General features: G+C 43.2%; 1 protein-coding gene across 2 annotated transcripts in view; it reads left to right on the top strand.

Annotated features, from left to right (window-relative positions):
* RPS6KA5 (ribosomal protein S6 kinase A5) overlaps nucleotides 1–25,350 on the top strand; it is a 196,316-nt gene that overhangs the window by 27,975 nt on the left and 142,991 nt on the right. Inside the window, exon 1 of one of the 2 annotated variants that reach the window (XM_027552732.1) lies at nucleotides 2,760–2,973. The exons of the other annotated variant lie outside the window; for it this stretch is intronic. Coding sequence (XP_027408533.1) covers nucleotides 2,925–2,973 — 49 coding nt within the window. The 5' untranslated portion in view covers nucleotides 2,760–2,924. Of the gene's footprint in view, nucleotides 1–2,759; nucleotides 2,974–25,350 lie in introns of those variants that run through there. 2 annotated transcript variants of the gene reach the window in all.

Here is a 25,350-nt window from a genome sequence, read left to right as displayed (position 1 = left end):
AATAAAAATGAGGCAAAACAAAAATATAAAAGATTTCTTGACCATTTGGTTTCCCTCTTTTGTGAAACTGCCCTGTCATTTACCCCCTTACTTAAAATTTTTTTTTTTAATTGGATTGCTTTTCTTTGTTTGAAAGGAGCCCATTTTCTGTGATTACATGCTCTGTGTCCCTAACTTCTTAGACAGCATTTTGGATATAATTTAACCCTTTTAAAAATGACTGAACAACATTATTGTGCTGTTTAGATAGCAGTGCGGAAGGTATGTGAGACTGTTGGTGATCTGGTCCTCAGTGGCTGGACTGCTGTGCCTTTTAGAATTACCCTTTACTTTTGTAAGCACGTTCTTTTTCTTCCCTCGCTTCTTTTCTTCTCTTGTTTCCCTTCTTGATGCTTCCAGTGCATTTCGTCGCTTCTCTGCTGTCTGGTTTTAGATAAAATTATCTGGGTGAGGTTCCAAGAATTGTGTTGTTTTTGGGCAGTGAATGTGCTGTGATGCGCTGCCTTCTTCGTATCTGGGGAGGCCCCTGAGGTTAGTCCCAGGTGCATGTGGGCTTGGACTTGGACTCTGGGTGAGTGCATGTGCTGAACAGTGACTTCGGGGTTAGTGTGAGCAAGGCTCCGTCTTAGCAGAAATGATAAGCTTTTGAGACTGGCATGTATTACTGTAAATCCACATGAAAATTATCTTTTAAAATTCTAGATTACAACTTTTCAGAGTAAAATTTTTTTTCTCTTCTGGGTTTCTCAGTGTTGCTAGAACAGTATAGAAATCTTTCAGACGTTTATGTGTTTGGTCGGGCCTCTACTCCAGTACTTTTGCCTAGAAAATCCCATGGATGGAGGAGCCTGGTAGGCTGCAGTCCATGGGGTTGCTAGAGTCGGACACGACTGAGCGACTTCACTTTCACTTTTCACTTTCATGCTTTGGAGAAGGAAATGGCACCCCACTCCAATGTTCTTGCCTGGAGAATCCCAGGGACGGGGAAGCCTGGTGGGCTGCCGTCTATGGGGTCGCACAGAGTCGGACACGACTGAAGCAACTTAGCAGTAGCAGCCACTGTGCTTAACATTAATTGTTAAGGTTTTAATATTCCCACTGGCTAGTCTGAAACATTTTTTTATTCCCCTGTTGCTTTGGCATTAAAATTCTATGAGGACAGAGATTCTGTCTGTTCCTCACAATTGAATCTGATCACCTAGAGTAGTCTGGAACATGATAGATACTCAGATATTTGAGGGAATGCACAGTGGAGTGAATTCCACTGTCCTTATTTTTTTAGTAACAAGCCCAGTTAGTTGACTTAAAAAGATTAATAAGATTATTTTATATTTGTTTCAATTACTTTCTTTCTGCCTTAAATTATCTGCCTGTTTTTCTGTCTTTTCTGTTTTTTTTTTTTTTGTACTGTGTTAAAGGATGAATCTGATCCCTGTGTGGTTAAAAAAATTATTTAAACTATGGAATAGACTAGAAAATTTAAAAGTGTACGTAAAGTATCAGGAATAATGCTACAACAGTCATCCGAGAATCTCTTTCTATCACAGATGTTGGGTTGGCCAAAAAGTCTGTTTGGGTTTTCATAAGATGTTGCAGAAAAACCTGAAGGAACGTTTTGGCCAACTCAATACAGTATCTTCCCCAAGGTCACAAGTCTGGTAGTTTATGTGGTTGAGATTAGAAAACAGGTCTTTTTAGTTCAGGAGCACTTGCTTTACTTGAAACTTCTCAGTACTTTCCCTTCATATTTGCTTGTGCTATTTCTCTTTTTTAAATTGAAGTACAGTTGCTTTACACTATTGTGTTAGGTTCAGGTGTACAGCATAGGATTCAGTCATTTTTACAGTTTATGTTCCTTCAGAGGTGACTCCGAGATACTAGGACATACTTCCCTGTGCTCTGCGGTGTATCCTCACTGCTTATCTGCTTTATACACAGTAGTCTGTATCTGTTAGTGTTGGTGTTGTTTAGTCACTAAGTCACGTCTGACTCTTCGAGACCTCATGGACTTAGCCCACGGCTCCTCTGACCACGGGATGTCCCAGGCAAGGATTCTGGAGGGGTTGCCATGTCCTTCCCCTGGGCGCCTTCCTGACTGGGGTCAAGTCTGGGACTCCCTCGTTGGCAGGCGGATTTTTTGCTGCTGAGCCACCAGGGAAGCCCGTATCAGTTAATCCCATACCCTTAATTTGTCCCTCCTTCTTTCCCTCGCTCCTTCGGTGACGACGAGTTTGTTTTCCTCATCTGTAGAGTCTGTTTCTGTTTTGTGTGGTAGTTCTTTATTTTTTTTTTTTGTTTTGTGTGGTAGTTCTTTAATGTGGAAGGGACATTTTTGTTAAAACTCGCTCAGTTCTGCAGGCCCCATGGCAGCCCGTGGAAGCTGTCCCGCGTGTTTCGGCTAGACATAATCTCTCCTTCCTCTGACGTCCCCACATTTTGACAGCGGTGCATTTTATTGGGTATTATGGTTCTTCTTTGGCAAAGTTTACTCTGTTAGATAATAAGCTTTGGGGGAGTTGTTTTCTTCGTCTTGGTTTCCTAGTGCCTATCATAATTAGCATAAGAAGACTGGTTCCCAGGTCCTCTTATAATAACTGGTAAGAGAAGACTCAGCGTCAGTGGTTTAAGTAAAGAAGGTTGAAAAGAAGACAGCATGTGGCGAGGCCTCCCCGCGCCCCTGGGCATCCAGGCTCCTGCTGGCTGCTCCGCTGGCCTCAGCGTGTGACCTCTCTGCTCTGTGCTGACGTTGACCGTCCAGACTCAGACAGGAATGTGGGGCAAGAGGAAGAGACTTTCCGTCTGTGAGGTGTTTGCTTCCTATGTAGGATTTGAATCCTCCTCAGGAGACATTTTTGTGTGTTTTTGGCTTTGGCTATGCAGCGTCACGTGGCCATCCTTTTGCAAGGGCGGCTGTGAAATGGAATATGTATTCTCAGCCTCTCAAGACAAGGGAAATGGTGATTGAGAATGGTGGTGAGTAGACCTGTATATAGTATCTGCCATAAAGAGGACTTGATAAATACTCTTTATTTAATTTGAAAAATTTTATCAAAAGTAATCCATGTATGTACTTAGTCAGATAAGACTATAAAGTAAGATCCGCAGCCCCTGACCCTCGTCTGCAGTTCCATCTCTGGTTTCTGCTTTCTTCTATTGTAACATGGTCTGCCAGCTGAGAAGTGGCACCGTGCAGCTCTTCAGTCTGCAGTTTTAGACCTCCTTTATTTATTTGTTCACTGTTTAACAGGCTTCCCTGGCGGCTCAGGTGGTAAAGAATCTGCCTGCAATGCAGGAGACTCGCATTCTATCCCTGGGTCAGGGAGATCCCCTGGATAAGGAAATGACAGCCCACTCCAGTATTCTTACCTAAAGAATCCCATGGACAGAGGAGCCTTGTGGGCTGCAGTCCATGGGTTAGCAAAGAGTCGGACCTGACTGAGCGACCAACACTTTCACTTTCACCTAATGAAGTTACGGTTCTGGTTGAATCCATATTCAGTCTTTACTTGCTGTCTAAATATTCATAGCTGAGCCAAGTATTTGTTTTTTGTTTTTGTTTCCTTCTTTGTATAAATTTTTTCCCCAGAGTTAAATTACCCCCGTCTTTCCATTCAGTTACTTTTCTTTGAGTCTCTAAGTGCCCCCACCTGTTCTAGCAGCTCTGTGAATTCCTCTTCTGTGTGATTTTCTGTAGATGAGACAACCCTTTTTCCTGGAGACTTTCCTTCTGAGCCCTCTGTTGTCATCCATGTGGACTAGTTACTCTCAGCTACTGTGTGATTGTCGTTGTGAGACTTCCCTTCACTGTCATCTTGAGAATGATGTGTTTAATCCTTTTTTTTCCTAGATCTTAAAGATTTTTTTGATCTTCAAATGTCTTGATTATGTTCTCATATGTGTGATAGCATTACTTGTTTACCTTACTGTTTGGGAGCATGTTTTTATTTTGGAAGACTAGGATGTAGGAACACTTTTACTCTCTTGAATTTGGAAATCAGTAGATGATTTCTTTCCAGTGACTCTTAGCAACAGTCAGTGTCCATTGTGCACTTCCTATCTGTGTTGTTGTTTAGTTACTCGGTCGTGTCTGACTCTTTTGAGACTTCATGGACTGTAGCCTGCCAGGCTCCTCTGTCCATGGAATTCTCCAGGCAGGAATACTGGAGTGGGCTGCCACTTCCTTCTCCAGGGAATATTTGTGACCCGGGAGAACGAACCTGCATCTCCTGCATTGCAGGTGGATTCTGTACCACTGAGCCGCCAGGGAAGTCCTTCGTGGCATCATTCTAAGTGGTATACATTCATGTCTTGTTTAATCTGTACAGTATCTCATTTGGACCAAATACTGCGTTTCCTAAGGATTTTGAATTTTTTTTAACCCTTCTTTATCCCCAGAGCAGATCCTGTAGGACCAGTACTATTAATGTCCTCACTCTACAGATGTAGGTACAGGGGTACAGAGAGAGAAGTTGGGCAGCTTGTCTGAGAACGCACAGCTGGAGCTGGTGCCTGAATTCTAACCTGCACAGTGAAATTCTAGGCCACTGCTGTTCTAGATAGCTCTACGCAGTGCCTACGTGTAATTAGAACTGGTTAGATATTTGTAGAATAAACATTTTAAAGTACACTCTGGGTTTTCATTTTTTAAATTAAAATGTATTTTAACAGATATACTTTCTTGCTTAGCTGTTGACTACTTCTTTTCTTTGTGAAATTTTAATATTTTTTATTTTCCCATTATTTTCAGAGTCAATTTCAATATAATAAATGAGGACAGCTTCATATAGTGGAAACCTACTTTTTAAAAGCTAGTATGTTTTATCCACATTTTAATGGTTATAGAAAATGGAAGGCAATAATAAAGCAAATAATGGGAAAACAAAATTGAATTTTTTATGTCATTTCCCATGAGGAACATATGGGTGTTCAATTTTTTATTCTTGTAATATTCCTTTAAAAGGTCCTCTTACAGGCATACAACAAAGAACAAGTAAGTCTTTTCTACGGTTAATCTTTCACTATGGATGTCCTTGAATTTTTAAAAAATGATTATGCTTATCAGTGTAGTGTTGTTCAGATACTGTAGCTACTTTAAAACTTGCCTTTTTATCTCCCAGGTGTGTAAGCCAAGTTAGAGAGCTGTGATGAGCACAGGTTAGACACATGCCCTGCTTTGTATTTACCACCCCATCAGCTGTGCTGGTGTTTTCATGCTAAGAAAGAAGGTAAATTAACAACATCTAAATATATATTTGGACTTCCCTGATGGCTCGGCCTTGTAAAAAATCCACCTGCAGTGTGGGAGACCTGATTTAGAGAAGCATCTGAGTATATAAACAGAAGCCTAAGTGTGCACATATTTGTTGTTCCTTTTATTAATAAAAATCCAGGCTTTCCTGGTGGCTCAGATGGTAATCTGCCTGCAGTGTGCGAGACCAGATTTGATCCCTGGGTCAGGAAGACCCCCTGGAAAAGGGAATGGCTACCCACCCCAGTATTTTTGCCCGAAGAATTCCATGGACAGAGGAGCCTGATGGGCTACAGTCCGTGGGGTTGCAAAGAGTCAAACATGATTGAGTGACTAACACTTTTACTTACTAAAATCCGGGCCGATTCTGTTCATAAGGGTATTATGGACACAGTCATCTTCCATAATTTAAAGTTGGCAATAACTTGCTTTGGCCACAGCTAAATTTGTTTGATGAGAGCTCTAATTAAGGCATTTTAGTTGCTGTCATTTAGCCAACTAAAATATTGCATATATTTGACAGATCTTATTTGGATTTACTGTTATTTGAATTTCATTAGAATGTGATTTCTTTGATTTTAATATTGAGTCAATCTAGTTTTCACATGCTAAGAAGTACATTTGCTTATTGCAGTTAGCAGAAATATTCAGGAATATTTCAGGTTTAAGATGAAGCTTCTGTTACACAGATTTCTGGTTCTCCTCTGGCACAAGGTGGGTCCATTTGTGCTTGGTAGAATCACTTGACCAGTTTTGGCCAACAAAATTGATCGGCGGTTCCGTGTAAGGCATTTAACTTGTGCGTTTAACTGCCAGTGTGACGCCCTTCAAATACTTTATCCCTCTGTTTCCTCAGCTCTTGGTACTTTAGACAGTGGTTTCTCTGTGATGCTGGGTACCGTAGTAAAGAAGAGGTGGAACAGAACCCTGGGCGACCCACAACGGCCATGCAGGAGAAGTGAGAAACTGTTGTTTTCAGCCACTAGGGTGATACGTTGCTGTGATATAATTTAGATGATTGAGTGATAAAATTTACTTTAGGGAAAGTCTTACCTCAGAAAATTTTAAGACTGTGAAGCCGCAAATAATCCATCACTTTTTAAGATAGAAAGGGTAGTGGCATTTAACTTTCCGTTGCCCGTCAGGTAGAGGTGGGGTTGAAGGGTTTTAAACTTACGTAACATCCTCTGAGAGACTTGCAGACCAAGCTGGAAACTTTGTTTGCCTTGAGGATTTTTTGTTGTTTTTTTTGAAACTCCAGAAATGATACTTTTAACAGTGAACAAGAATAGATATTCTCTGTCTGGTAATGACAGTTGCCTGATTCCAAATCTCCATATACTCCCCCCCACCCCTGCCAACCCCCATATCAGCAAGAAGCTCAAATAAAACCACCTGTGACTGCACCTCCAACTTTGCTGGGAGATGGAGAAGCCATCATCTTCAGGTTACATCACAGTCGGGTGGGAAAAAGCAGCGAATCCCAGTGGAGCTCCTGTTGCCGCAGTCCCATGGGGGATGGAGGGGGAAGGTCATCTTGAGAGACTCTTGAAAGAGAAAGACAGAGAAACAGAAAACAGACAAAACACAGGCAAAAGGTAACCCTCAGAAAGAGAAGGTGTCAACAGCATGTGCAAAAATACTGCTTTGCACCAAGACTTGATAGGCCCTGGCTCTGGCTTAGGAAAAGGGCTTGAAAGTGAGCAGGATCAGAAGGGCAGTGTTAAAGAAGCTTTGCTTCTAGAGGAGAATAAATATGGAAAGTCACCTTGGGAATGTGGCCAGTGAAGAGAAAAAAGAAACGGAGAAAATTACAGATCTTGCGGAAGCAAAAGTTGCCCACAGTCCCTCCCCATCAGCCATGAAACAGAGTGATCCTCACTAAGCTGACTGAGGAAACCTGTACCTCACATGCACAGGAGCAGAAAAAAGGAATACAGAGCTTCTGTGAAAATAAAATAAAATGCAAATTAATGTTCCAGGTGGTGCAGAGTCTCCCCTGAATCCACATTATGCAGAAGGAAAGCTGGAATGAGTGCTCCCAACTGAGGAAATATCTTTAGAAAAGCAGCAGGGGGACTCCCCGGTGGTCCAGTGGCTACCATTCCTGCTTCCACTGCAGGGGGCCAGCTTCAGCCCCCGACTAGGGGAACTAAGATCCCACATGCCGCACAGCATAGCCAAAAAAAAGGAAGCCTTGGTAATGTTGAAAAAATACCTTGAATCAAATATTCAAAAATTAAGAAAGAAATGGACCAGAAAACAGAACGAAGTGCAGTGAGAGTTGATTGAACTCAGGGGGAAAAATGAAGAAAAAGACAGAATCATGTCAGAAATGAAGACTAAATAACCAAGTCCTGAAGGAAGAATAGATCAAAATGAAAATTTAATAAGTATTAAAGAAAAGCAAGGACGCAAATTTTTTCAAGTTAGATACAGAAAGAAAAAGAGGCCTGAGAGAAAGTAGTTGACGTGAAAGACAAAGTTGTCACGTGTACAACTGGCGTTCTTAAAGATAAAACTAAGCCATCTAAGAAATATAATTCCAAAAATAAAAGCAGACTTGAGTCTACATGTGGAAATGACCACTGGGTACTGGGAAAAACTAATCAGCTCTGAGACATATCCTAGTAATGCTATTACACTTTAAAGAGACATGCTCAGAGCTTCAGTCCAAAAGATGAACTAAATCGTACAATGGTAGGAATATTAGCTGATGTCAGACTTCTCAAAAGTGGCATCAGGGCAACACTGGAGCAACTTTTTTTACTTTTAAAGGAGCTTAAGGAAAGAAGGTGTGAGTCAGTTATATTCAGCTTTAAGATTAAAACTACAGAAAAGTTTTGAGTATTCAGGAACTCAGAAAGTACCTTACATAGGGAGTCTTCCTGAGGAATGTGCTGGACAGTGAGTTTCATCTAAAGAGGTGGAAAAAGCTCTGAATAATGAGCACTTAATATTTAGTTACAGAGCTCAGACTGAATAAAAAATGGGAGCCACGGATAGAATGGTTTGTAAGCCTTAAATTATATTGTTTATATAACTACTTGTAATTTATATTGCATAAGTAGGCTTAGACCATAAGTATGTATACGTTTGTTCCCAATTTTAGATTCGATTTCAATTTTACTTGCGGTCACAGTAAAAATACAGTTCTTTGAGCTGTAGCAGAACTCAGAACCCCTCACACCGTGGAAGCATGCGCCAGTGAGCTGTAGTACACAGAAGCGGAGCTCAGAACCCCTCACACCGTGGAAACGTTGGCCAATCCCAGCCTTTACTCCCAGTCGTAAAAGGCGGTAGGAAAGTGGTATAGGGCCCGGTCCCTTAAATTTCTTAGCCTCTTTTCCGCTTCAGCTCCACCAGGTATCCTGTAGTTGCCGACATCCTGATACTTATTGGAGGACACAGGGAGGTGAGTTCTCAGGTTGTTTGAGGACAAGTGGCTTAGTGATGGCATGTCAATCATCTGGGCACATGGGCATTGTTGCTGTGCTTCACATTCCATCCGTTCAACGCTGTAACATTTGGGTTTCATCATTCAGAGTTAGATCGTTCGTTACTCTTGTACTTCCTGTAAATTGACTATATGCTTTTTAGTTCATTTGTGGTGACTTAAACTAGCTTTTGAACTGTGGTGTTAGAGAAGACTCATGAGAGTCCCTTGGACTGCAAGGAGATCAAACCAGTCCATTCTAAAGGAAATCAGTCCTGAATATTCATTGGAAGGACTGATGCTGAAGCTGAAGCTTCAATACTTTGGCCACCTGATGTGAAGAACAGACTCATTGGAAAAGACCCTGAGGCTGGGAAAGATTGAAGGCGGGAGGAGAAGGGGACAACAGAGGATAAGATGGTCGGATGGCATCACTGACTCAATGGACATGAGTTTGAGCAAGCTTCGGGAGTTGGTGATGGACAGGGAGGCCTGGCGTGCTGCAGTCCATGGGGTCGCAAAGAGATGGACACGGCTGAGCGACTGAACTGACTGACTGAAACTAGTGAATAAGAAATAAGCTCAAATAATTTCACACACAAATAATTCTTGCAGTTGGAGATTGTAAGGAAATGATCATACACCAGTTGAATGAAGAATCCCTGCCAATATTTTGAAACACGCATGTCACAGATGTGTAAAACATGTCTTTGTACAGTATAAGTTCTTATACAATGAAAGTATTTGCATAGCAGATTTAAATATGTGTGTGCATACCTATATATAAAATGATATAAGCATTTATTTCCTAGTTCTGTCCATGAAAGAGCCTAGAAGGCAAGATATGCCAGTAGCAATGAGCACAACTGACACCCAGTCTTGGTTTCTAATACCATTTCCCATTAAAAGGAATCAAGGCCAATTAAGAGAAAGCAAGGAAGTGCTTAGAAAGGAAAGAGAGAAAATGAAGGAGTTCTGTCTGAAGGGTAGAGAAGCCAGCTTGAAGCTGTTTCCACTGACCAAATATGGGTCAACAGGGCAAGAATGAATTTTAACTCATTGAAAAAAAGGTAATCCATGAAGAGTCTGGTGATAGGTAGGAAGAAGGGAGGATTCTTCTCAGTCTGGTGCTGACTGATAAGTTTGGAAGGGTGAAAAATTATTATTTTGTAATGACGATAGTATACAGGTCAGGAAGCAACAGTTAGAACTGGACATGGAACAACAGACTGGTTCCAAATAGGATAAGGAGTACGTCAAGGCTGTATATTGTCACCCTGCTTATTTAACTTATATGCAGAGTTCATCATGAGAAACGCTGGGCTGGAAGAAGCACAAGCTGGAATCAAGATTGCTGGGAGAAATATCAATAACTTCAGATATGCAGATGACCATCCTTATGGCAGAAAGTAAAGAAGAACTAAAGAGCCTCTGATGAAAGTGAAAGAGGAGAGTGAAAAAGTTGGCTTAAAGTTCAACATTCAGAAAACGAAGATCATGGCATCTGGTCCCATCACTTCACGGCAGACAGATGGGGAAACAGTGGGAACAGTGTCAGACTTTATTTGGGGGGGCTCCAAAATCACCGCAGATGGTGATTGCAGCCATGAAATTAAAAGACGCTTGCTCCTTAGAACGAAAGCTAAGACCAACCTAGACAGCATATTAAAAAACAGAGACATTACTTTGCCAACAAAGGTCCGTCTAGTCAAGGCTATGGTTTTTCCAGTAGTCGTGTATGGATGTGAGAGTTGGACCATAAAGAAAGCTGAGTGCTGAAGAATTGATGCTTTTGAACTGTGGTGTTGGAGAAGACTCTTGAGAGTCCCTTGGACTGCAAGGAGATCCAACCTGTCCATCCTAAAGGAGATCAGTCCTGGGTGTTCATTGGAGGGACTGATGTTGAAGCTGAAACCCCAATACTTTGGCCACCTGATGCAAAGAGTTGACTCACTTGAAAAGACCCTGATGCTGGGAAAGGTTGAGGGCAGCAGGAGAAGGGGACGACAGAGGATGAGATAGTTGGATGGCATCATCGACTCGATGGACATGGGTTTAAGCAAGCTCCGGGAGTTGGTAATGGTCAGGGAGGCCTGGTGTGCTGCCCTCCATGGGGTTGCAAAGAGCAGACACGACTAAGCGGCTGAGCTGAACTGAACTGAGGGCACCTTAATGGCCCCAACTGGTGCCTGCATAATGGAGAAACTGGACAGCTCCTTGACTAAGTGAACAAACGAACGTCACCAGTGAGCAGCCAGCTGACCTCACATCTTCTGGTCGTGACACCTGAGAAGCACACATGATTTAAGTAGTGTTCTAGTTGTCACACAGGACTTGAATCATGAGGAACTGTTAGTCAAACAGAAGGTTCTATTTAAACAAACACGTCTGTTCTTCAGAAAACGTCAGTTATAAAAGACAAAGGTTGAGGACATCTTCAAGATTAAAGATTAAATGAGATTAAAGAGATAAATACAATATGTGATTATAAACTGGACTTTGTATGCAAGAAAAAAATGCTATTAAAGGATGTGTTAGGGTTCTCCAAGAAACAGAGCCAATAGAATATGTATACACAGAGAAAGAGATTTACCATAAGCAATTGGCTCATGTGACATGGAGGCAAATCTAAAGTCCACAGGGTAGGCCAGCAGGCTTGAAATCCAGAAGAGGCTCTGTTCCGATCAGAGAGTTCTCTCTTCCTTATGGGAGGCTGGTCTTTTTTGTTCTATTTGGGCTTTCAATTGATTGAATAAGACCCATCCACATTATGGAGGGCAGTCTGCTTTACTCAAAGCCCATAGATTTAAATGTTAATCAAAAACATCATCATAGAGACACCTAGAATAACGTCCGAATGGCCAAATATCTGGACGTCAGTACGCATCTCCTTAAACCATACTTAAACCCCAAATAAAAACAATAGCAAGGTCATACTTGCAGCTACTATTTTACAACTATCCTGTGTACGATGCAAAACACAATCAACCTTTCCTCAGAAGAGGATTCAAAGTTCCTGAGTGGTGTTTATTCTACTCCTTGTCACCCTGTAACTTAAATACTGTGAAATAAATTTAACACATCATGTTATATAAAGGGGTTAAGAGAGGGAAGAGAATAAAGATACTTGTTTTATACACACACACTTCCCCACAAACATATTATTAGTAGGGGAACAAAACAAGGAAGAAACAGCATATTACTAATCACAGAACAAAACAAGACGGACGATTACAGTCTTCGTTTCTGTAGCTGGTCACGTGGCCTCATCACCACTGCCTTCAGCCGTGTCCCAGAAAGGAGCCGCAGTGCTTTTGTAGCTGTCTGTATGGCACAGAGCCGTCTAAAGCAGGCCTGAGTCTCCTCTTCTCTGTCTGCCGGTCTTAGGGGCTCCTCGTGGGCCAGTGCTGCAGGCTGAGAGAGGGGGCAGTGGAGCAGGAGGGGCTCGGGCGTGTGAGCTGCCTCCACACAGAGCGGAGCTGTGCCTTCAGCACCTGCTCAGTCCCAGTCGCACGCTTGTCACTTCCTTCTGATGGTGGAGTGCTGCCATGCGCTCGTAACTTTATGGAGAACAAACTACTTTACCCAGAGTTCACCGATTTAAACAGTAATCTTACCCCACAGCACCATCACAGACAGACTCAGAAGAGTGTTTGACTTAATATCTGGGCACTCGGTGGTCCAGACAAGTTGACATGTAAAATTAGCCGTCACAAAGGACATCAGACGGTTGACACATCAGAAAAGGGACCATGCGTGCATGCTCAGTCACTCAGTCATGTCTGACTCTTTTATGACCCCATGGACTCACTGCAGCCTGACAGGCTCCCCTGATCATGGGATTCTCCAGGCAAGAATACTGGAATGGGGAGCCATTTCCTCCTCCAGCGGATGTTCCCAACCCAGGGATTGAACCCATGTCTCCGACGTTAGTAGGTGTTCTTTACCCCTGACCCATCTGGGAAGCCCAAATGGACCGTAGACTGTTTTATCAATATCAAACTTTCTGAATTTGATAACTATACTGAGGTTACTTAAGAGAATTTTTAGGAAAAGCACTCTGAACTACTAGGGTTTCCCTGGTGGCTCAGACAGTAAAGAATCTGCCTACAGTACGGGAGACCTGGGTTTTATCCTTGGGTTTGGAAGATCCCTTGGAGGAGGGCATGGCAACCTGCTCCAGTATTCTTGCCTGGAGAATCTGGTGGACAGAGGAGCCTGGTGGGCCACAGCCCATGGGGGTCACAGAGAGTCGGACATGAGTGAGCCACTAACACTTATACTTTTCATTCTGAACTGCTACAGGGTAGGATGCATGATGTGTGCAGTAATGTGTGTGTGTGTGTGTGTATGAATGTATGAGTAAGACAGAAGACAAATGTAGCAGAATGTTAAAAATTAGTGATTATGAATATGGGAATTGGCTGTTTTTGCAGCTTTGGATTTTGAAACCACTTTAAAATAAAAAGAAAAATTTAAATGATAGGGTACATTATTAAGAGGCACAGACAATCTGTACCTTTTTCATGGCAACATAATTGTGCTCACACCCTTGTCATAATTGCTCACCTTGGCATCAGGAAAATGGGATGCCCACTTCATCTTTGAAACAAAAAGAGGGGATGCAGGGGCGCACCTGCTCTCAAGCTGTGGTGTCTGTGAGTCCCTCTAGAGCCCTCTGGGACCTCTCTTCCACATCACAGAAGTGGGGTCAGAGCATGGCTGCATAGAAGAAAACACAGTGAAAGCTGAAATGGAGAGAGGCTGGGCCAAGGCAGGATGACTTTAGTTTCTTTGATCTCCAGCGTTCATGGCATTAAATTAGATAGTTCATCATGAATTAACATTTTTACAAGGTGGGATTGTGCTTGAAAAACGAGTTGGCAGCAGCCCTGTGAAAGTTTATAGCTGTAAGCACAGATTCCTGCAGTCTGATACGTGATTCACGGCTGCCGCATTTTAAGTGCTAATGGAAACGAGATTGGCACTCTTAGCATGTAGTATAGAAAAGAGAAAAAGGAAAGGGTGTTGATAAAGTCCTTTTTCACAATAGAATTAAATGCAGAGGTGACAGTAGACTCCGCCAAAGATGCAGAGGCTCGATACAGCCAGCAGAAACAAGACCGGGAGCCGACTGTGGCTCAGATCATGAGCTCCTTATCCCCAAATTCAGACTGAAATTGAAGAAAGTAGGGGAAACCACTAGATCATTCAGGTATGACCTGAATCAAATCCCTTACGATTATACAGTGGAAGTGAGAAATAGATTCAGGGTATTAGATCTGATAGAGTGCCAGAAGAACTATGGACGGAGGTTCATGACATTGTACAGGAGGCAGGGATCAAGACCATCCCCAAGAAAAAGAAATGCAAAAAGGGGAAATGGCTGTCTGAGGAGGCCTTACAAATAGCTGTGAAGAGAAGAGAAGCTAAAGGCAAAGGAGAAAAGGAAAGATAAACCCATTTGAATACAGAGTTCCAGAGAATAGCAAGGAGAGATAAGAAAGCCTTCCTCAGTGATCAGTGCAAAGCAATAGAGGAAAACAATAGAATGGGAAGGACTAGAGATCACTTCAAGAAAATTAGAGATACCAAGGGAACATTTCATGCAAAGATGGGCTCAATAAAGGACAAAAATGGCATGGACCTAACAGAAGCAGAAGATACTAAGAAGAGGTGGCAAGAATACACAGAACTGTACAAAAAAGATCTTCATGACCTAGATAATCATGATGGTGTGATCACTCACCTAGAGCCAGACATCCTGGAATGTGAAGTCAAGTGAGCCTTAGGAAGTATCACCACAAACAAAGCTAGTGGAGGTGATAGAATTCAGCTGAGCTGTTTCAAATCCTAAAAGATGATGCTGTGAAAGTGCTGCACTCAATATGCCAACAAATTTGGAAAACTCAGCAGTGGCCACAGGACTGGAAAAGGTCAGTTTTCATTCCAATCCCAAAGAAAGGCAATGTCAAAGAATGTTCAAACTACTGCACAATTGCACTCATCTCACACGCTAGTAAAGTAATGCTCAAAATTCTCCAAGCCAGGTTTCAATAGTACATGAACCATGAACTTCCAGATGTTCAAGCTGGATTTAGAAAAGGCAGAGGAACCAGAGATCAAATTGCCAACATCTGTTGGATCATCGAAAAAGCAAGAGAGTTCCAGAAAAACATCTATTTCTGCTTTATTGACTACACCAAAGCCTTTGACTGTGTGGATCACAACAAACTGTGGAAAATTCTTGAAGTGATGAGAACACCCGACCACCTGACCTGCCTCCTGAGAAATCTGTATGCAGGTCAAGAAGCAACGGTTAGAACTGGACATGGAACAACAGACTGGTTCCAAATCGGGAAAGGAGTATGTCAAGGCTGTATATTGTCACCCTACTTATTTAACTTGTATGCAAAGTACATCATGAGAAACGCTGGGCTGGATGAAGCACAAGCTGAAATCAAGATTGCCGGGAGAAATATCAGGAACCTCAGATGTGCAGATGACACCACCCTTATGGCAGAAAGTGAAGAAGAACTAAAGAGCCTCTTGATGAAAGTGAGAGAGGAGAGTGAAAAAGTTGGCTTAAAGCTCAACATTCAGAAAACGCAGATCATGGCATCCAGTCCCATCACTTCATGGCAAATAGGTGGGGAAACAGTGGCAGACTTTATTTGGTTCCAAATATTGGTTTGGAATATTGGTTCCAAATATTTGATTCCAATTTATTGTTCCAAAATCACTGCAGATGGTGACTGCAGCCATGGAATTAAAAGACGCTTATTCCTTGGAAGGAAAGTTATGACCAACCTGGACAGCATATTGAAGAGCAGAGATGTTACTTTGTCAACAAAGGTCCATCTAGTCAAGGCTATGGTTTTTCCAGTGGTCACATATGGATGTGAGAGTTGGACTATAAAGAAAGCTGAGTGCCGAAGAATTGATGCTTTTGAACTGGGGTGTTGGAGAAGACTCTTGAGAGTCCCTTGGACTGCAAGGAGATCCAACCAGTCCATCCTAAAGGAGATCAGTCCTGGGTGTTCTTTGGAAGGAGTGATGCTAAAGCTGAAACTCCAATACTCTAGCCACCGGATGCTAAGAGCTGACTCATTAGAAGAGACCCCGATGCTGGGAAAGATTGAGGGCAGCAGGAGAAGGGGACGACAGAGGATGAGATGGCTGGATGACATCACTGACTCAGTGGACGTGGGTTTGGGTGGACTCCAGGAGTTGGTGATGGACAGGGAGGCCTGGCGTGGTGTGGTGCATGGGGTCTGCAGGTCCCCAGACAGGGCATGTTCTCCGTCTTCTGGTAGGCTGTGTGCTGCGCTTCTGTGCCTGGCCTCTGCGGACGTTGAGCTGGGGAGGTGCTCCTTCAAGCTCCTCTCCCTGCTTCTTACTACCCTGCTGTTGCTGGCACCCTGGGCTGCTCCACCTACCCGAGTGGCCCCCCGGACCCTGTGCTCCTTGATTTCAGAGTGGGTCTGCTCGCCAGGGCTTTGTACGGGATCAGCTCCAAGTAAGCCTTCAGAGTGTTTCTTCAGTTAGCAGACTGTGAGATCCCCTGGAGGGGGGCATGGCAACCCATTCCAGTGTTCTTGCCTGAAGAATCCCATGGACAGAAGAGCCTGGCATGGGGTCACAAAGAGCCGGACACGACTGAAGCGACTTAGGACGCACGCTGTCACAGAGAACGGCGCCTACATGACAGCCTTGAATAAGCAAGGAGAAGAGACAGGTCTTGCGGCCGCAGTGGGCACCAGCACCCCTGGTATGGCAGTGAGTGCCCTGAGGTCGCCTTCTGGTCGGGCCCTCCAGGGCTGTGAGTCCGGGTTTTAACCGGCACTGAGGGGTTCAGAGTGGAGGAAGCCGCTTGATAAGAAACAAGGGACCAGATCTGCTGGTTTTGTTCCTGATGAGGAAGGAGAGAGAAAAGGAGAGAAGTCAGAAAGCTGATGTGAGACCAGGAAACGGGTGAGATGACAGCCTCCCTAGGGGTGGAGGGTGGGATCCAGGGTGTTCCCGCTTCCAGTTCCCTGTCTGTTGCTGCCATGATTGCTGCCCTCTGCCTTCCCCGAAGTCTTCGCTCAAGTCTCTTGCGCTGAGGAAGGCTTTTTGCTTGTGTTTGGATTTTGCTTTTGTCTTCCGTTCCCTGGTGGCTCAGACGGTAAAGCATCTTCCCACAATGTGGGAGACCCGGGTTCAGTCCCTGGGTCGGGAAGATCTTCTGGAGAAGGAAATGGCAACCCACTCCTGTATTCTTGCCTGGAAAATCCCATGGATGTAGGAGCCTGGTGGGCTGCAGTCCATGGGGTCTCAAAGAATCGGACACGACTGAGTGACTTCACTTTCACTTTTGTCTCTTATAAAACGCAGAGAAAGACCCGAACCGTGCTTGGTTGGTTGCAATACAGAACCGTGATGACCCTCAGTGCCTTGGAGGGAGCTGAGGGTATCTTCTGAGGACCTCATGGAGCCCTGGGCTGGGGGCGTCTGACTTGCACAGGCTGAGGGTCTGCAGGACTCGAGCCCGTCAGTCTAGATTCTCTCGGGAGCTGGCTTCCTGCTGGTAACGGGGACCCGCCATATCAGCAAAAGAGCAGAAATGAACACAAAATGTGGCTAGCTAGTATTAGGATGGTGGGATTACAGTCGTCCCATCCCTGAGCCTTTTTCTGTCACAGGTCCTAATAAAAGAAAAGTTTTAAAAAGAGGAAGGTGCCCACGATGTCGTGATGTGATCTTGCTCACACTGGCACTTGGAAATTAGAGATTAGTGTTGATGTGTTTACTACTGAAGGTGCTGGAAAGGGGAAGCTGAAACTAATTATTGAGGAATAGGGAATTGGGCCAGGTCTGAAACTCCTTTCTTTACCAAAAACAGGAACTTTTTCATTAACTTGTTAGTTTTTGTTTCTCTCTGTCTCTGTTTTAAATTGATGAGTTGATGTCTCAAGAAAAAAAAATCAGTTAAGTATCTGAAAATTGGCAAAGTTTTGTGTTGACTGTGTTTAAAAGTTGTAGAAGTTGATAGTATTCTGTAGATCATAGATTTATAATAAATTATAGCTTCATTATTTGTTTCATCTGCAATAGGCTAGAAGTTTCTCTGCTTACTTTTGCATTCACAAGTAAATCTCAACTAAACGTTGTTTTTTATAATTGTTCTCTTTTCTTCTGAAATGAGAAAAAGTTGGAAAACCGTTGATGGGGGCATGGTGTACTAGTGCTGTGTCTTGTATGTGTGGCTGTTGATTAAGTGCTGCTTGTTGGCGGCAGATAGGATTCAAGGTCGGGTCATCATGCTGCTGTGCTTTTCTTCATTCTTCAGTTTCGTGCATCTAGTTGTAGGTTTACTCACAGAAGATGATGTAAACCCCGGTGACATTTTCCCAGCTTACAGCGGGCAATACAGATCAACAAGTGCGTGGAATACCTGTGTGTCCTTAATTAGTGCATTTTTCTTTTTGGGTAAAGGTATCAAGTGAAGATTGGTTTGCTTGGGGGAGCATGGAATTAGGAAAAAAGGGGAATGGTGGTGTGTTCTAATAGCTAAAGACAGAAAAGCTCAAGAGCGCAGCACAGCCGTCCTGAGGATAGGGGAGTTCCTTCCTTGGGAATCTGGTGTTCCAAGCTGTTGAGTAGTTTCTTCACAGGAAAGTGCTAGAGACCACTGCCCGATCGGGCACCGTTTTTTAGTTTTCATTTTGTCCAGTCTCTTTTTTCAGTCTGTCTTTGTTGTCCATTCTTTAAATATTTTAGTCCTTTTGATTGTCGTGTGCTGTGTTCACTTGTGCCCAACTGCTTTGCCACCCTATGGACTACAGCTTGCCAGGCTCTGCCCGTGGGATCTTCCCAGCAAGGATACCGGGGTGGCTTGCCGTTTCGTCCTCCAGGGGATCTTCTGACCCGGGGACTGAACCTGCCTCTCTCACATCTCCTGCGTTGCAGGTGGACTCTTTCCCTCTGAGCCAGTGGAGAAGCCTTCAGATGCTTTTGCCCTGCTGTCGAGCTCACTTCATTGTCCGTTGCTTGTTTTAGCTGATTTCTGAGGCGTTTGACTCTTGTTTCAGGGCACTGCTTCTCTGGCAGAGGCCATCTGCGCCCGTTAGAAAGGCTACACAGAATCCTTTTTCCAGCCACAGGGCCTGAACACGCCCTTGTCTTCACGTCTGTGCTTCAGTCCTTCTCTCTGGCGCTTTCTGACCAGCATCCCATTGTTTATCACTTTCTGAGGGATCTGCTCCCTAAAACACCTCCCAGCCTTTCTCGTATTCCCTTTGTCCATGGGCTTTCTCGTTCATCTGCCTTCCAAGCTGGAAAAAAGTTTCATAGGATTCTTTCCCATTTCCTCAATTCCTTCCCTTTAATCTCCATTTCTTGAAAACTATCTGTATCCATTACTTTTCAGGATATTATTTTGTTTTCCCACCCCAACCTTTGTACCTTGACCTCCCTGTGTAGATTGGAGGCTCGATTTATTTTATTTATTCATACAACTTTCATTTATTCATACAGCGCGAACTCAGGATCACAGGGAAGAGATTCGTTGGGCTGGGTATTTGGGATGCGGGAGGTGCTGGGAAGTGTGGAACTTTCTAGAACTCTCAGGGAAGACTGCTGTCCCAGCCTCTATGTGTGTGCTTCAACCCAGAAGCTCTCTGACCCCCAGGCCCTGTTGTTTAGGGGTCTTCATGGACGTTTCTGTACAGGCATGCTGGATTGAATAATGGCCGTTGGTGATTAACTCACTGTCCAGCCCCACTCCCCTCCCCTGGGGTGGGAAGGGGGCAGAGGGGGTAGGTCGAGAGTCCCTGGTGTCTGGCACCACCCCCTCCCTCAGTAACTTACAAGAGACTCTTATCACTCTCAGGAGATTCCTAAGCTTTTAAGACTAAGACCAAATATATATATTTATCAGTGTATCACAGAGTTACTACCCTGATGATCAGTTTCCAATTGGCATTTGTCTTTCCTTGGATTCTACACATTGTTCGTTTTCTAGCCCTTTCTCTGGCCCTTTTTCTCCTTGTGTCTTAACTCTTGGTCATCATCAAGACTTGCTCTCTTTTTATGATCTCCTGAAGAGTTTTCTTCTTAAAACTTTAGCCCTTGTCCCCTTCTAAAAACCTTGGGCATTGTAGGGGAGGAAAGAAAAATACTTTTTTCTTCACTCTTCTGAATTCTCAACTTGGATTCCTGTAACAGAAGACAATTAACAACAGAAAAGTATATAAATTGATTTCATGTAAGTTTTATGTTACTTGGTGGCCTTCACGAGGAAATAAAGACTTAGAGAAATGGTTAAACCTGAGCTTTTTAATAATAGGTTTGATGAAAAATGGAGCCTCATGGGAAAAGGGTGTGGGTCGTAAACTGGGGGAAACTTGGCAGATCCTGTTTGTTCCGATTCCTCTCTGTGTCCCTGACTTGAAAGGGAAAGATGCTCCTTTCCTCTGGGTGTAGGGGGAGGGTGCCCTCGCACAGGAGGGTCTGTGGCTGACTTCAGGGGAAGGTCAGAGAGTCCTTGCATGTGCTGTTTCTGATTCCTTCAGCTTAAAATACTCACTCTACCAAGGTACTGTGCTTTGGGGTAGCATGTCCTGAACCCCATCCACGTGCTGTCTGTGCAGAGCTGCGGTTCCTTGTCTAGAGCTCCCCGCATGATAGCCCTTGGGATGGCATGCCGTAACTTCAAAATCAGTGTTGAAACCCCAAGCCTCCCTTTCCAGCTTTCCCTTTTAACTTCCCCTTTCAGCAAGATGCTGTCAGTAGCTACCATTCACCACAGTTTCTTGTACTTTAGATACGGGGTCACTGGGGGAAGATGGAGCAGAAGTTCAGTTAGTTTATCTCTGGAAGTTGGGAGCCCTTCCTGGTTGCTTTTGTAGTCTCAGCTCCCAAGTCAGGTGTTCAGCAGATGCTTCTTGAAGTGAGTATTTCAGTGATTCTTTATACACACACACACACACACACACACAATTTTATTTACTTGTTTTTGACTGTGCTGGGTCTTCCTTGCTGTGGGCTTTTCTCTAGTTACGGTGCATGAGCGTCTCATTGCGGTGGTTTGTCTGGTTGTGGACCACGAGCACAAAGGCCCAGGGGCTTCAGGAGCTGTGGCTCCCAGGCTTAGTTGCTCTGAGACAGGGGGACCCTCCCAGACCAGGAGTTGAACCTATGTCTCCTGCACTGGCAGGTGGATTCTTTGCCACTGAGCCGCCAGGGAAGCCCTGTCTCAGGGAGTCTTGGCTCCATTGTTTCCCCTCCTTTCAGTTTCTGTCCGTGCGTGGACTAGATCCTCGTCAGCACTCATCTAGTCTGTTGCAGTGACCTCCCAGCTTTTCGCACTCATCTCCCTTGCTCTGTCCACACGGCAGCATGCTACTGCTGGGGTAATTCTCCTGAAGCCGTAGCTGCTGTTACTTGTGGATTCAGTAGTTTTGATTCAATTAAAACTAGTCTGGTATTCTAGGTTTGGAATCAGCTCATTTCTTGTATCTATTTTATGTCATGCTTTTACTGTTTTTCCCACATGTTTCTTATAGCTAATATTCTCTGGTAGGAAAATACTTATTCCTACTTATGCTTTTGTTCCAACCCTTCTGGTCCGAAATCTCCCAGCCATTCTCTCGTCTTGGCTAGTTTAAATCCTGTACTTGTTGGCTACAGACCTAACACTTGGTTCAGGTGTTAGGAAGCACTTGGTAAATGTTTCTTAAACAAGTGAATGAGGACCAGTAGTTCTCAATAAGGCTGTCTGGTAGCTTCACATGATGCTGATATTCCCTTTAATATCTACAGACTCTGTAGTCTTTTCTATTAAATTCCATTTTCACAGCTTATTGCAAATTTAGTAAGTAACTAATTCACTGAATAAATCTAGTGTATGAGTGCCTTAGTTGTATACCAAGAAACCTACTTGAAATGGCTTCAGAAGCATTATTCTCTTTATTTCTACTTTAATTGTAAAAGTGCTTTTAAATTAAGCCTTTCACTTTAGCATAAGTGAATCATTGGATCTAATAAAATGATTTCAGCACACGCTCTGTGCAATTACATGTGTGCAGCTTAGCAGAAACTATGGCAACAGAATAAAAAAATGTGTTGTTACTGATTCTTTTCCTCCGTGAGAGTGGGATGTTCCAAGTTAAATATCTCACAACCTAAAAAAAAAAATTATAGATTATGTGCTTTACAAATTACATTTGATAATAGAATTGCCTAGAAAGTTAAGAAGCATTTATCAATCATTTGTGGCTAAAATCCTAGGAAAAAATGCCAAAGATTAATGATAATTATCTTTGAGTGGTGGGACTGTGGGAGATTTTCAGGGTCTCTTTAGGCCTATTTATACTGTTTGTTTTCTTAAACTTTGAACGTGGATTATTTTATAGTAAAAAACAAAAATGCTTTTTGAATTTGGGAGAAAAGACAATGATCTTTTTAGTCTAAATTTATTATTTTAAAAGTCACGTCAGTCATATCTTCCCACAATGCACGTATCTGCATTAATATTATAGGAGAAGCTGGAGGAATCCACTTACAGTGTAAAGAATCAAGTATTTTATAGTCATTGTATAATATAAGATTTTTCCTTTAAGAAGTGTTCATCAGACTTTTCTAAAGAGAGTTTTTGTATTAATTGAAATTTATTAGAGTTGCAGCAAATATATTTTTGAAAAATCCATTCACTTCTTGTAAAGGGTTTAGTTAATAGGATTAAAAGTGATTTCCTAACCAATAAGAATAAGTTATAGGAGAGTACATTATAGGAGAATAACACTAATCAAGAAGGGAAGGATTTTCTCTCCACTGAGTCACGCAGGACCTTTCATTGTGGTGCAGATTCCTTAGTTGTGGCATAAGGCAGGTGGGCTCTTAGTCCCCCACTGGGACTGAGACTGTGTCCCCTGCATTTATAAGGCAGATTCGTAACCCCTGGGCAACCAAGGAAGTCCCAGGAAGGGATTTTCAGTGGGAGAGTTCCGAATATTTTAATAAGAAAAAAAATTAGTTAAAATTGCTTTGTGAAACATTAAAATTATTCACACCTGTCCTTTCTAAATGATTAATATTGTATTAATGTAAAACATCTTCAAATTCTTTCGATGAGCTACCTAAACTGGTTAATAATAGAGATAGGCCTAAAGTAGACCTTGAAAAGTTCAGAAATGTTTATTGTTTTAGTTGATGTTTGTTAATATTTAATAACTCATATGATGTGGGCATCAAAATGGACTGCAAGGAGATCCAACCAGTCCATCCTAAAGGAAACCAGTCCTGAGTATTCATTGGAAGGACTGATGCTGAAGCTGAAACTCCAATACTTTGGCCACCTGATGGGAAGAACTGACTCATTGGAAAAGACCCTGATGCTGGGAAAGATTGAAGGCAGGAGGAGAAGGGTACGACAGATAAGATGAGGATGAGATGTTTGGATGGCATCACTGACTCGATGGACATGAGTTTGAGCAGGCTCCAGGAGTTGGTGATGGAGATGGAGGCCTAGCGTGCTGGGGTTCATGGGGTCGCAAAGAGTCAGACACAACTGAGAGACTGAACTGAGCTGAATAAGCAATGATATGATCATACTATGTACCAACTAAGTAGCTCTAGACTACATTTTTAAAGTTTGTTGATATTGTTTGTTATTTTATGTATTTGTGAAGAGTTTCCATAGGCATTGTTTCTGTGGGAAGTTAATTCTTTTATATAGGATTTAGGAGCTGAGGATGAGATGTTGGTGCAATTAAGCTGTTATAGCTGGAAATCCGGAAATGCCCAAAGTCTGCTCAGTCACATTACTCTTACCCCTCAAGAGTCAGGAGGGAACTGTCTGCAAGGAACGTAGCTGGTGGGGCCCAGTACCACATTGTCTGTAAAAGCTGAGCGAGCTTCCGACGGGCCAGTGCAGAGCTCTTCTTAAAAGCGGCGTCGGTGCATGTAGTTTACCAGAGTGAGAACTCCTGCCTCCCTCCCACACCCGTCTAGTCATAACCTTGGGACCAGCACGCTGAGCTGTGAGCCCGCAGGTTTAGAAAGAGCACACAGTGAGTGAACACCAGGTCCCAAGGGAACCTCCACATCCACTTAGTAACCATTATATACAGTGGAAGGAGGCATGCAAGAGAATGGCCTTCTCAAGAGATCAGGCCAGGCCAGAAGTTTGAGGCAAAAAAGAAAAAGAACAGGCCTTGGGTGGAGACTGTTCTTAACACAGAGACTCCACTTGCTACTGACTGTCCCCAGTCAGAGTTTTGGACTCTTGAATAATGAGTAGCTTCTTTTTATCTTCGGGAAGAGCTAGACGGAGAGTCGGACAGAAGCTTGCCTGGCACAGGTAAAGGAGCTTCCGCAGCCACCATCTCCTTTCGTACATGAGGAAAGGCAACCGGACATTCTGTCTCTCTCAGGCACGGGTCTGTTTCTGGGGCTCTGGTCCCAGACATCCAGGCGGCTGCAGGTCACCTGACGTGTCACTTTGGACTTTGCCGAGGCAGGTAGATGACTCAGAAATACAGGTTCCTTTAAGGGGCTGCTGTTTATTGTGCCTCTAGGATGAAGTAAAATGTGTCAATATTTAAATCTTGTTCTAATGAATGTTAGTAGCATTGCTGGGAAGGTTGAGCTCTTGCTCTTAGGTTAACAATTAAGAGAAATGTAGTTTATTTTTAGACTTTCATGTTCAAAGACTTCTGATTACAATGAAAAATAATACCAGAGAAACGAGAACCATTTACACTCTTAGACTCACATGCTTGAATATCTGTTTCTCATTGCTTGGGTTCTGTATAGCATCATATTTTTGTTTGCTTTTATCTGTTTTGTCATTAACACAGTGAAAAAAATCTTTTTAATTAACAGTATTCCCCAAAGCCTAAACGTGTTAAGAGCCTCCTGCAGATTTGCTTCCATACGTGTGCTCACTTACCGTGTCTAACAGATACGATGTAAAAGAATCATATGGATGTTAAGCTCATGATCCCTGAGACGGGCCTATGTTGTATCACCTTTAAGATTTTATTTGCTCTTTGAAGTTAATTTCCAAGGGCAGTAGTTGAAGTGAGAAGCAGAAACTGCTATTTTATTTGAATGTTGACTTAGGAAGACCATTACTTCTTGTAATGTCAGAGACCACCTTCTAGAGAATTACTTTGCAAAAAGTAACTGTGAACACTGGACTTACTAGAAGAAGCAGTGTTTAAGGCACTTGAGAGTGGACAGAAGCAGGCCGTCAGGCACACAGTGGGAGGGGCGGGGAGGGCAGCAGCGCCTTTTCACTACGTTTAGCTTCAGGCTGAGCATAGGTCATATTCTTTGGACTCTGATGAAGAAACAATGGTCTCTCTGGTCAGAGAAACTGGGGAGCTAAAGTCAGAGAAACCTTGGCCACTGAAGATAGTGGAGGAATCCCTAAAAGAGAGGATCCTCAGAGGAGGGAGAGTCCTCAAATTTTGTGTACAAAAATTTGTGCATTTACTTCTGAACCAAGCATGAATACAACAGTCTCAGAACAGCTTGACTTAAAAATAGATCTGCAGTGGCCTGGAGCTGCCTTCTAAGAAACCGATTTGTAATTCAAGTCAGGCCAGGCAAAACCAAGATATTTGCCGGCTAAAACAAAAGAAACTCTTGCTGGGGAAAAATAACAAGCTTAGAGTTT

The sequence above is a fragment of the Bos indicus x Bos taurus genome, chromosome 10, assembly GCF_003369695.1.
Source record: "Bos indicus x Bos taurus breed Angus x Brahman F1 hybrid chromosome 10, Bos_hybrid_MaternalHap_v2.0, whole genome shotgun sequence".
Classification (NCBI taxonomy): domain Eukaryota; kingdom Metazoa; phylum Chordata; class Mammalia; order Artiodactyla; family Bovidae; genus Bos; species Bos indicus x Bos taurus.
The sequence above is the reverse complement of the archived record's forward strand: the minus strand, read 5'-3'. Positions and strand labels throughout refer to the sequence as shown.